At 42.9% G+C, this 12,478-nt stretch overlaps 1 protein-coding gene across 3 annotated transcripts in view; it reads right to left on the reverse strand.

The window, feature by feature from the left end:
* Positions 1-12,478, reverse strand: part of LOC127313921 (protein SWEETIE) — a 35,313-nt gene that overhangs the window by 3,790 nt on the left and 19,045 nt on the right. For all 3 annotated transcript variants that reach the window (XM_071823603.1, XM_051344403.2, XM_071823601.1), the window contains exons 26-40: positions 11,962-12,111; positions 11,498-11,547; positions 11,270-11,369; positions 11,095-11,151; positions 10,369-10,436; positions 9,432-9,525; positions 8,603-8,826; positions 8,339-8,486; positions 8,170-8,238; positions 6,874-6,930; positions 6,579-6,665; positions 6,346-6,474; positions 6,042-6,242; positions 5,518-5,961; positions 4,002-4,055 (exon numbers count right to left, since the gene is read on the reverse strand). In XM_071823603.1, coding sequence (XP_071679704.1) covers positions 4,002-4,055; positions 5,518-5,961; positions 6,042-6,242; positions 6,346-6,474; positions 6,579-6,665; positions 6,874-6,930; positions 8,170-8,238; positions 8,339-8,486; positions 8,603-8,826; positions 9,432-9,525; positions 10,369-10,436; positions 11,095-11,151; positions 11,270-11,369; positions 11,498-11,547; positions 11,962-12,111 — 1,932 coding nt within the window. The remainder of the gene's footprint in view (positions 1-4,001; positions 4,056-5,517; positions 5,962-6,041; positions 6,243-6,345; positions 6,475-6,578; positions 6,666-6,873; positions 6,931-8,169; positions 8,239-8,338; positions 8,487-8,602; positions 8,827-9,431; positions 9,526-10,368; positions 10,437-11,094; positions 11,152-11,269; positions 11,370-11,497; positions 11,548-11,961; positions 12,112-12,478) is intronic.

The following is a 12,478-nucleotide window of genomic DNA, read 5'->3' on the forward strand; positions in this document are numbered from 1 at the left end:
AAGCTTTTTAGCACACGTGAATAAATGTTGGTCTTGTATTTCGGATGCAAAAGCCAAAAGTACATGCATTGACAGATACAGTTAAAAAAAATTGCATGCAATGCGTGGATGGAAATGTGATCTGTAACGCTTCCCACAAGCCGTCACTCTGAGACATGTAGCTGCTAGAATGGTAGACAGCAATCTGGCGACATTCAGCACCTTGTCATTGAAGACAGCAACATTTCCATGTTCCCAAATCCACAACACGGATAGCATGGTGAGGGAGGCAGCACCTATCTGTTGCGCACTGTGGGCACGCTGTGAGACTTGGATCTCAACCACTCTACAAAGTTATCTCCAACCCCAGGCGGCCATGCAGTGGACTGAAACCGTGACAGAACCTCATGCCAGAGTGTCTTGTACTTTGTCAGACAGACGGCACGGATAAACGTATGGTAGCCCACGCCTGGCCACGAGGAGGTTTTAGCGTCAAAAAACTTCAAGGAGTTGTTCCCATCCAGTCCATTGCCAAGACAGTATGTCTGGCAGGTCACTGAGGTTGTTTGATTCTAGAGTTTTATAGCTGAATGTACGGCGACCATTACTCTCGGCGCTCTTTCCTAACAAGGTATCAGAGCACTAGAATTTTTTATCTGCACAGTGCAACTTGTGTTCTACGCCTCGATCAATTATTTTTTTCACTCTCAACGATCAGATCTCCGATCTCTCTCCCACGAATACCTATCCATCTGCACAACCAGAACGTCGCCTTGCTCCTCCTGGTGGCTGTGGTTGCGTGGTTCCCATCCATCTGCAGGCTTATTTGCTGCTGCACTCGATCCAATGCCAGTCCCTTTGCTGCTGACTTCCCAATTGAGCCCGGCCACTGCAATCTCCAGTAGATCCCCGCCTGCTGCTCGTCCTGCTGGCCAGCTGGCCAAGTCGCCACCACTGCTTGTCGGCGGGTTCCGCCGGCTGGTCCACCAGCGCCGACCTTTCACCAGCTGCTCGCAGGATAAGCGCCACCGACCAGCCACATGCTGGCCACAAGCCGCCTAGCAGCCTCGCATGTACCCTTCGGGCAGCGGATGCATCCCCATGCTAGCTAGCTAGTTGCTCCGTTTGTGCTAGCTAGTTGAGTTGTTCATGTGCTAGATAGTTGATGTTTAAAAAATCACTTCTTGTAAGGTCAACTCTGCTTAGGACTCAGCTCTGGCGATATGGGCAACCACACCCTGCCGCCGCCGCCCCTATAGGAGAGTCCGTCGGGATTGCCGGAGGACGCTGAGAGATTCTATGCATTCTACGCGACGCGGAAAGGAGGAAAGATCAAGAGGAGTCCGCCCCCAATACGCAGGAAGAGGCGATGGGGAGATCCATAAAATCACACGCGGACGGGAACCCTAGAGCACCAAAATCACGAGTTCCTCGAGCGCTCTCTATTCTCGATTCCGGACGGAGAGCAGATTGCAAGCCACCGTGGATGATGGCGTCGAGGTAAGGGAAGGAGGTGATCGGAGATGACCCTAGGCAGGGCAATCTGGCCAGCAGCAGCACATCGATCAACCCATGATGCCATGCGACGGAGAAACTCTGAGACTCCTGGCCAAGCGAGCGTGTGCGGCAACAGTCAGTTGGCCTGCTGATGGCGCTGACAGATGGTGGGGGCGAACAGGGGGGGGGGACTCGTTGAGAGACCTACCCGCCCAAAGCCATCTGGTGGTGGCTCGTCGGCACCGCTGCCATGCCGCAGGGAAATTCTTGGCCTGGAGATGCTGTCTGACGATGATGGCAATTGGGATGATGGTCAACAGATGGAGGAGCTAGGATTCTGGCAAGGACCAGAGTCACAATAGTCACCTTCTTTGACTTCAACATCTTTGTAGGACCATCGCTTGCCATCTTTTCTTTCCATGCTCTAGTTCATTACAGCTTCAAGGATGCTACATGGGCTAGTGATCCTTTGGATCGTCGATCCCTATCTGCTTACTGTGGTGGTATTCCTGGTGCTACTCTCATTGGTTAGAAGACAAAGAAACAGGCTGTGGTTTCCCGTTCAAGTGCAGAGGCCGAGTTGCGAGCTATGGCTCTTTTGACTGCAAAGGTGTTGGCTAGAGTGGTTTCTTGAGGATGTTGGTGTTTATGTCAGTACACCGACTCCTCTTACGTTCGACAGTATAGGTGGTATTAGTACTGCGCGACCCTGTGAAGCATAAGCTAACCTAGTATATTGGTGTCGATGCTTCCTTCATGCGCTCCCGTGTGCATGATCAGTTGGTTGCTCTACACTATGTGCCTTCCGAGTTACGGTTAGTCGATTTCTTTAGAAAGGCCCAGACTACAGCAAAACACAGCTTTTACCTCTCCAGATTTAGTGTTGTTAACCCACCATGAGTTTGAGGGGGTGGTGTTAATAGTAGTATAGACCTTTCGTGCATTGTTGTGAATTTAAACCATTCTATAAGGGGTATCTTGCATATTTACCACACATGTACATGTATATATATTGGCCTTTGGCCTCGTGGAAATACAAGTTGCATATTCCCTAACATATTCTACACAGAGGACTGTACGTCAAGGCTCTAGCATTGTTAGCGCACATGCCACAGCTATATGAGTCGGAGTACGATGGGCTTCTTAGAGAAGTCTAGCGAGTCGAGTCCGTCAAAGCAAAGAGGGCAGCAGTTCATCACACAGTTGTGGGCTCGACCAGGTCCTTCTTGCTGCCATCAGAAATTTTGTGTGTAGCCCAACAGCTTGGACAAATAATGCTGATATTGCATTGATCACTAAGTCCTGATGTGGAGGGCGACAGAAGGCAACCACATCCGGTCGTGCCAAGGTTTCTCTGTCAAACACTGCACTACCCACATATCCACCACCTTGGTCCATAGATATTAGGTTGTGTTAATAACAAGCAATCCAGCACAAACAAGGGGGGGCACAGGGTCCTGTTGACGCAGCCTCTTGCGATGCTAGATCAGCAGTCCTGGCTCCCTGTTCACCAGCATCCAAGAGCTAACACTGGAAAGGAGTGTGGTGGTCCACGTGCCTCGTGGCTTCAAACTGAGACAGTGGAGCACCTCAAAGAGACATAATCAGAACACTGAATCAAAGGCAAGCACCGTCAGGGCTTTAGGCGGTGCAGAATCAATATGATCTCCTTCACCATCATAAAGTTTATGCATTCTGCATATATGTGCACTAGTTTGTAGCCACAATGGCCAAATACTTAGGAGAGAGGGGCAATGCTAGCATCTTAGGCTGTTGATGAGCCAGGTTAACTCACCTGAATTTGCATAAGATGAGCCTCTCTTCCTTCTCCCGGATCAGTATGTCTCTGCCCGTTGGTTCGTGGCTTCCAGTCATGTCTCTACCATCAGTTTCTGGCTTCCCAATTTACATCATAAACGGTTGCCCATTTTTGGTGGGTTTCTAATAAATTTCTTGAACTTAGTAAGTTTCATGCACCAACTAGTAGAATCAAAAGTCCAAACTGATGGAGAAGGTTGGGCAATCGACATATGTCACTACCATCGGTTTCTGGCTTCCCAATTTACATCATAAACGGTTGCCCATTTTTAGTGTTTTGTAATAAATTTCTTGAACTTAGTAAGTTTCATGCACCAACTAGTAGAACCAGAAGTCCAAACTGATGGAGAAGGTTGGGCAATCGACACATACTTCAACACCCCCTCTCAGGCTCTCACAAGTGGCTGGATAAGGCCTAAACATGGACTAAACATGGACAGAAAGAGGGCAAGCAGTTTTTTTATCTAAATTGCGAAAGCGGGACAAAACCCAAAACATCTGCTCTGATACTGTATTAAGTTTCATGCACTAACCAGTTGGAACCAAATGTCCCATCTTTGATTTTAGCATGTACTAATAAACATATACCGTTGACATATTATACGAGGATAGAATGCTCATATTCAGAACTAGTAAAGACGAAAGCGCAATGAATTGTGATTGGTAGATTAAAATGGATTGGATACCATAGCACTGTGTTACATTACCTGTGAGAACAGAGATACGATAGAAGCACCTGAGCAATCAGCATATGTTAGAGCCTGCATTGATACAAATCGGGAACGTAAGAATAACCTTGAGAAGGGTACAACACAAATAATGAAAACTTACAGCTAAATAAAATTATAAAATAGTACTCCCCCATCCCATGAAACATGTCTTAGATTTGTCTAAATTTAGATGTATCTAGACACTATCTATTGTATTGATACATCACAATTGAGACAAATCCAAGACAACTTTCATGGGACGGAGGGAGTAACACATCTCTTGGATCTTATTGAAGTCTACATAATAATCACTTTTGAGAAGGCATAGCGAAAGATCACAGTTGGGGCTTTCAAGTATTTGTGTTACATAAAGACAATCAATGTTAAGGGTGTAAGTGTGTTAGTTCTACTGTATATTGGCACTTTAATCCAGAATGTAATATTCTGTTGTGCAACATATGTCCATTTCACATGCATAAAGACCAAGGAGGCAGAAAATCTGAGAACAAAAAAATTAATGGCACACTACTTGATTACCACTACTCAGCCCCACTGAAGTAGGTGTAGATAGCCGAGAGATACTACTACCACTAGATTCCCTCAATGAACTGACATTGTGTAAAAACACTTCCCAGGAATGGCTTGACATGAAAACAATCTCTAACTTGCTAACGAAAGCGACCCCAGGTTAATTTATCCCTAAGTTAATCCTAGCTGCCTGGAGGACTTGCAGCTGGCCAACTCTTGTGTGTGAGCCAGCCCATGCCCCTCACCTCATAATATTCTTCCTTGTAAACAATGGTGCTTTTCAATCCTCAAATTCTAATACAATGCAGGGCCGACCCTTACAGAAAAACTATAGTAGACATCAATCAAGTCCCCGGGAGGTGTACTCAATCTATCTGATCTCCACGAGCAACGCTAGGGCAATCCACTACCAAGTCGTCTTCAATATTATCTATCTTTGATGAAAGTGCTGCTGATCAGACCTGAATAAAATTGTATTGGATGGCCCGGCAAATAAAAAATGGTCTATAACCCCATATGACCTAGATAAGATAAGCTCAGGATGACCTCGAGCGTTAGGCGCGGCCACACCTATATGAGCTTAGATAAGATAAACTCGGGTTGACCTTAAGTGTAATACACGGCAAACAATGCTAAACTTAGCATTGGAAGCATAAAGCAAACCGAAGACTGGTATGGCCATACAGCCTTTCACACTAAGATGGCTTCAGTTGTTTCCAGTCTTCAGTTGTTCTCATTTACTAAGATTTGCACCACTATAAGAAAGCTCGACTAACTCAAGGTTTTGAAAAAGTACACTAAAGTACCATCATGCCAATTTAATGTGTATATGCACTTTTCAAGTAATGCATACATTAACATTATGCTTGATTCTCATCATGATTTTAAGAATACAATCATATCTCTTAAATTAACATAGCACTTCTTACTGAAATGGAGGTTGGCAAGCTTGAGAGCGTAAAAAAACACAACAGAGTGCACTGACCTGGAGGAGTTCCTGGCAAGTATCCACTGAAAGGAAATCCTTGCTGAAAAATACTTCAGTTGTGAGGGACAATAACACAGGTGAGACCTTATCACATGGCCTTGGATTATCTAGTCCATGGAAAACAATGTCCCCAAACTTTTTCTCTTTGCTACAATCCAGCTTCATTTTTACACAAGTATTCACCGTTGATTGGTGTGCATGAAATAGAACAAGGACCGATAGTCCCCAGAGAAATTGAAAATCACTTGTTTCCAATTTTACCATACTACGTCCAGCAATAAATGTGTGTTCATGCACATCTTCAGAATCATTTGCACCAAACTCCAAGGGAGCTGCATCAACAGCTGTTGCCTGAAGAATCAGAGCCCAAACTTCATCAAGATACTTATGAACCTTCGACGAGACCAATAATGACTGAATTCCATCAAGGAATGGCTTGTGCTGTTTAAAGAAAACAATATAAGTCATTACATAATCTTGGGGGTGCTGCAACTGGAGTTTGATGGATGGTCTACTCTTACATTAATTTTCGAATGCAAGCCAAAGCTTATACACATGTAATCCTTGAGGGCTCCAACCCAATATTTTCCCAATAGGGATGAGCTATTTTCAAGTAAAGGTGCTAACTGCTGATGTTCATCAGGAACATTTTCCTTCGCCCTCAAGAATTGATAGGTGTAACATTTTACTGCAGCATGTGCAGTAAGAAGGCGCACTTTGATCTGTAAGATTATACAGCATAGATCAGAAACAATGCCAGTACGAGATACCCAAAATAAAAACAGAGCAGGTGTATCACTGTATAAGACAATCTAGGAGAAGTACCTTACACACAACCCAGTCAGCAAAAGATGGGTAAAAAAGGTCCTCTATGTCACTTAGTGGACGGGATATTAACAAAAACAAACGGTTAAGGGCTACTCTATCCCCACCAATGACGCTGCTTGTCATAACCTGGTGTTAATGAACATAGTTATTTATCAAGGGAAAAAAACTAACAATATTTGTGGTTTGCAACATCAGAGAGAATAGCAATTATTTAAGAATAGACCTTTCACCTTTGTAGCAAGTTCAAGGCCAGCCTCCAAGAGAAGCGGGCCGGAAGCAGTACTTATTGCCATTTTAATAGCAGAAACAAACTGAGCCTGCATTTTCAAGTGCACAGAGTGGGTCAGTGACATTAAAATATCAGTCAATTAAATGAATAATTCATATTAGCATAACTAATCCTATCACCATTTGTAAGCTTTAAGCTTCATGGACGTAGTCGATTACACAGTAGGAACACCGGACATCAAGAATTTCTTTTTTGCTCAAAACTGTTATTAGGAAGTGAGGAGATCAGAAAATCACCTGAAACTGTTCCAACAAGATATGTCCAGGAAATTCAGGATCCACTGCCATGCCAAACTGGAAATAAGAAATGCAAGACTCAGGACTGAGTTTAACAGATCAAACAGGGGGATCGGTGAAATAATTAAATCATAGGAAAAGATGTACTGGAAAAAATCAGATAATTTAAATTCCCTGTTCAATACTGGATATCCAATGGAACAATTATAAGAACTACCACAAGAATTGTGCAACAAGGATTGCATGATATCAAACTAGAGTTATCATGTGCCAACACCATTCAGAACACATGCACAGCACTATCTCAGGACATTTTAATGGCAACAAATATGGTCCACAAGCCATGACCAGTTCTTTCATATTTATTCAAGTTACAGACATTTGCCTTTAAATAGCTTACGAAATTGAGTGGTTGTCGCATGAATAACTTATGTACTTACGTCAAGGAATTATATCTTTAGAAAATCTGAACTCCACCGGGCCTAAAAACAACGGTTCCTCTTTTCACCCTCCCAGTCGATCCCGGGGATTTTCGAGTTCGTGCCTTCTCGCCCGCCGGCGCCCGTCCCAGCTCCTGGGGCCTTCATGGCCTTCGGGCGCTCGGCGGACCGTGGCTCCTCGCCAGCGGGAGGGGAAAGGTTCCACGTTCTTAGGTTAGGGTTTCTAGGTGAGGGCGGCAAGGCACTCTCTATTTGGAATAAGTCCTCTCCGCTCTGTCCCCGTTCTGGCCGTGCTGGTTATGGTACAGCCAGGGAGAGCGTGGAGGTTTGGTCTCGCCGATCTGGGTATATTGTCAGCCGATTTGGGGCTCCACATCGGGAGGTTTGTGGTACTACATCAAGGAGCGACGGTTCATGCTCCTTCCCTCGACAGACTTCAGGCTGGAGTTCCTCCACCTCTCTGGTTCTTAGTTTGTGGATCTGCAGCGAGTATTCCTTGGGGCGTGGCCCCAGCCGATGTGCTATCCTCTATGGTTTTGCCCCATCTCAAGCGTAGGGCTACTGCGGCGCATGTAGCCATGTTTGGCATGCTAGTACTCCTGCAAGTTGTGGAGCAGTCTTTCGTGATGCTCTCCTTCACCAACATCAGATCCAAGGGTGTGGTCAGCGTCTCTTCGCCTGCAGCATCAGCAAAGATGGAGTCCAAGACCCTGCTGTTTATCTGTGTATTCTCTTTGTTTTGTGGGTCTTTTCTGAGTCGTTGTACTCCTTAATGCATTGTCAGATCTATGTATGAAACCTTGGGTGTTTCTTTTCGGAAAAAAAAGGAATTATATCTTTGGAAGAGCTGAGCTACCTTGTCCATAATCAAACATAAAAGCTGCACGCCTATTGGTTGCATGCCTTCAAACTGTCCAGTGCTTATCTGCCATGCAAATGTAGTTGTCAGTTTTAATTGGGAATTTGACTCCGAGCTTCTTCAGATTATTCAATGGTCTGGATGTTGAATTTGTTTATGTTTGGACCTGATACGAAAGCGAGACCAAATCCTGTAGCTTAAGCACGAGCCAATCATTTGAGAAGTAAGTTCCTTTAGCTATTGCACTCCTTGCCAACAAGAGATCAAAATGAGCTGGTTCTGTTCCAACTGCAATCGGTACATGGCTAACACATCTGTTTCATCAAAATCAGAAAGTAATGATGAGTGAGAAACAAAAAAAATATTACATTGTATCTTCAGGATATTTTGGACTTGATAGAAGCAAAAGTCATATACATAACAGACATACTCTGCTGCGAAAACCCTGGTGCGGTATCTGAGGTGTTTATTCCTTCGAGAAAACTGGCTCGCTATAGGAGCAGATGAGTGCGCTTGTTCCTGCTTTGGGCCAGAAATCATATTATCTTCATCTGCTCCATAGTGCGCATCATTCTCATCTGTACTGTAAACAGAATCATGTCCAGAACTGCTCAGGCCTTCACTTGTATTTCTTGTAACTGATGCCGCAAGAACCTGAATGGCATCAAAAAATATCAATAAGTCTACCAACTCTAAAGCTTCGGTTTTCCTCCTAAAGAATTATGTACTACTTCAATGAAGGAACTAATAAGCATGTGATCCTCATGTATAACAGATGCATGATGAATGTACCAAAAAATCAACAGTCTACCATTCAGTTAGTTCGAATATACAATCACGATGCAATTCAACAAAGTTAGAGGCAAGAAAATGTTCAGGCATATATTACCAAAAGCCTATTCTGAGTGTGCATGTAAATAGGAAGGCAGGCATGCAGAGAACAGATGGTATAAAGCTACAATTAAATAGTATGGGACATGCTAGTCAAGAGAATCTACAGGAGTTTGCAAGAAACATTTTGGCAAGAGGAATAGCATGATAATAGAGAAATGATATACGCACTTGACATGGAATATTGGAATTGATAACTGGAACATGTAATAACACAACATATGTCAATCCGAGCAATTATGGTGATGCATGCATGTGTTTTTGGTGGGAACAAAGTAACATGGACAAGTTTAAGTTCAAATTAATAAAAAAATCTTAAGAACAAAACAAAATAAATTGTAGTGCAATGCAAAGTCTATTGAACATACCATATTACGCAGAATGGCTAACCACCGAGATGGATGTAGTGGACATGATGTATACAATAAGCGGATAATAGTCGCCCGAACCAGTGTTGCTATTCTACACCATTAAAAGTCGAATAAGTAATCCCATTTCACAACTCATAAGAACTTTTCACAGTAGAAAATTACTCCGTATATTAATTTTGCACCTTCACAACAACTATTCAATTAGATCTCTTAACCCAAAATAAGTACTCGTATCAGCAATTCACACAAAGGTGGTAGAAGCTACAGATGGGTGGTGAAATACGACATGTTGGCACCTAATAATGGTGCACCACATTCCGTCAGTTGTACGCTTGTATCACTCCACCTTTATGTTGGTAAATGTATAATATAATGCTGGTAAGAAGCTACAGATGGGTGCTAAAATATGCAGATGACGCACTGCCAAATATGACAATGTCAGTCATGGCATCTTTGTGTTATGCAGCAAAAGGGCAGCATCACAGCATGGTGATGCATCCCTAGGCAGGAAGATGTAGGGTGTGTTCGGGTTTTGCCTAAGATTGCCCTACCAAAGTTTGATTAGCAAATATTTTGAGTGAGCTATTCCTTGCCAACAAGTTGGCCAACATTGGCTAAAGAAATGACCTAGAGTAGGTAGTGAAGCATTGGCATGCCAAAAAGTTAACAACTATCCAAACAAGAAGCAATCTTTTGGCCATGACCAAAAAATTGGTAGGGTACTTTGTAAGCAATCCAAGCACACTCCATACTGACACCAAAATGCAATTTAAACTATAATTCACGAGTAATACAAACTAGCTTACTCGAAAGCAACAACAAAAAAATCGAGCAACCAAAAAAAGGACCAAACATTTTAAGAACACATGCAACTTTTCATCGAAGGTAAATAATACAGGGTATAACACAGATGAAAAAAGTGATAGTAACATACTCAGAGTCAGTTTCCCCATCAAGCATGCTGAACAGATTCTCTTCAATGTTTTCATTGATCATTGCAGCCTGACAGAGAGGATACAGCAGCAAATAAGACAAGTAAGTATAATTCCATGGGATTCTTCCACAACTGCATGCACTTTTACCATAAAGATGCCAGACAATTGTTATGGGAAAACATCAAAGTGGTCATTCAATTTTATTCAAGTGGAAGAGCTGTAATTAATTAAGAACTAGCTATCCATCAAACTTATATAAAAATGTTGTCAGTGACACATCAATCATCAATCTGAAAATATATGAAATGATAAAAGTCTACATTTAACTGTAGAAAAATCAGTTCTTCAGCGTTAAGCGTTAATGACATCCAAAATTGCAGAACTGGCAGTGATTACTGAGTGCTGACCCACTGCTACTAGTGGATTTTTTCTTTACTAGGAACCCATCAATGACATATCTTCCAGAATTATCAATAGGTTTAAACAGTTCGTCTTCAAAGAAACGTGCATGCACAGGTAGCCTTTACAGCAACATAAGAAACCAGTATGACAACATATGGCATATAATATACACCAAGTTGCAGCCAGAAATAAATCCTCATTTCCATGCTATTGTACAAAGATGAAACTGAAAACTTTTTATACCAGCATGCAAATGATACCAGAGACTGTCAGGTATTTGGACGGCCGTACTAAAATATGGTGTTTCAGCTTGCGTGCCTTACCGGGTCTCTGTCAATCAGATGACGCAGTGTCGATACTGCCAGATACCTATGGCTTGGCTGTTACACAAAATCCACAGTGAGGGAAAGGGATGGCTGTATCGAAGTAATACATACAGCATCACCTGCCTGTCTAGAGAAAAGGAAATGCTAACAAGTTTATAAACAGCACACCTACCTGTCTTGAGTAAAGCGTTGGGACAAGACTTTGAACATGGGAATGCACAGGAACAGCTTGAGGAGCAAAAAGAACAAGCTGTTGAGCAAACCTAACTGATCTGCAATGTTAATGTCATGCAAATCATTACATATAACAGAATATACTTTGAGAACTATAGCCAAATCTGGCCTCTCCTAACCAACTGGTTGCTGAAGAAAATAAAAATTATTTATAATCATTACGTACTCCAGAAGTGTAGCCGATTCATTCGAGGAGCTTATCTCTGCAATCACAGACTGAACTCAAAAGCGTGAGTTGCATGACAATTGACAACCTTCTCTAGAAATGAAAAGGGAGAAAAACAGCTGCAATTTCATATCTTCTAAAGACAATAAGTGATCCCTGTATTACTGTCATTCTAGCAACATGCATGAAAGCTCAGGCATAAGGTAGAATGACCAAGATAAACTTTCCCATAGCTACAGCCAGTAGTTCTCTTTATGGCAAAAAAAATTAAAATGTGGCAACTGCATCTCAAAAGTTTTAGGATGACATGTATCTAATAGCAAAACTAAAAGGCTAGAGTGACATGTGTTTATTAACAAAACAGTAATTATTAACAGGAAGCAGGAACAATGGAAAATAGGGCAGATATTTTTTCTTGAATAAGGGTTACCAGAAGCTTTTAAAGGAAAAAAAAGTTGTCCAACCTTGCAGCGTGAAAAGAATATGCTACCCGGAGCAAGTTCGGGACCAAGAACTGCCACTACTGCATTGATAAGATGGCCTATTTCCTGTCTAAAATCCACGTATCCATTTTCTTCTAATAGAAGAATTTCCATAGCAAGGAAAAGTGTCCCCTGTGTATCAAGAATAAGCACCCATTACAGATTTACAATCGGCAGTACAAGGATGTAATTATGTAAGCATGGTGACACAATAAAGACAAAAGGTGATATTAAGAAGGGAAAAGCTGATTATCATCCCGGGGATCTTAGCGTTTGAATCGTCCGCCCTGTTTGCCTGACACGCGTCCCTTGCGTGGAAAGGGAAAGGAAAAGTTTGGTACTCCTGCAGCGTTCTCCTGTGTCACACGCCTCCACGTGGACCCCGCGCACCATGTCCCGTGGGCTGTGATCCCCTCCCACCCTCCACCTCCTTTTTCTCGTTTCTGCCTTTCCACCAAATCAGTCACGGGGTTCTGTGCCGTGCGCCACCGCCGCTTGC

This window comes from Lolium perenne, chromosome 7 (assembly GCF_019359855.2).
Source record: "Lolium perenne isolate Kyuss_39 chromosome 7, Kyuss_2.0, whole genome shotgun sequence".
NCBI classification, from domain to species: Eukaryota; Viridiplantae; Streptophyta; class Magnoliopsida; order Poales; family Poaceae; genus Lolium; species Lolium perenne.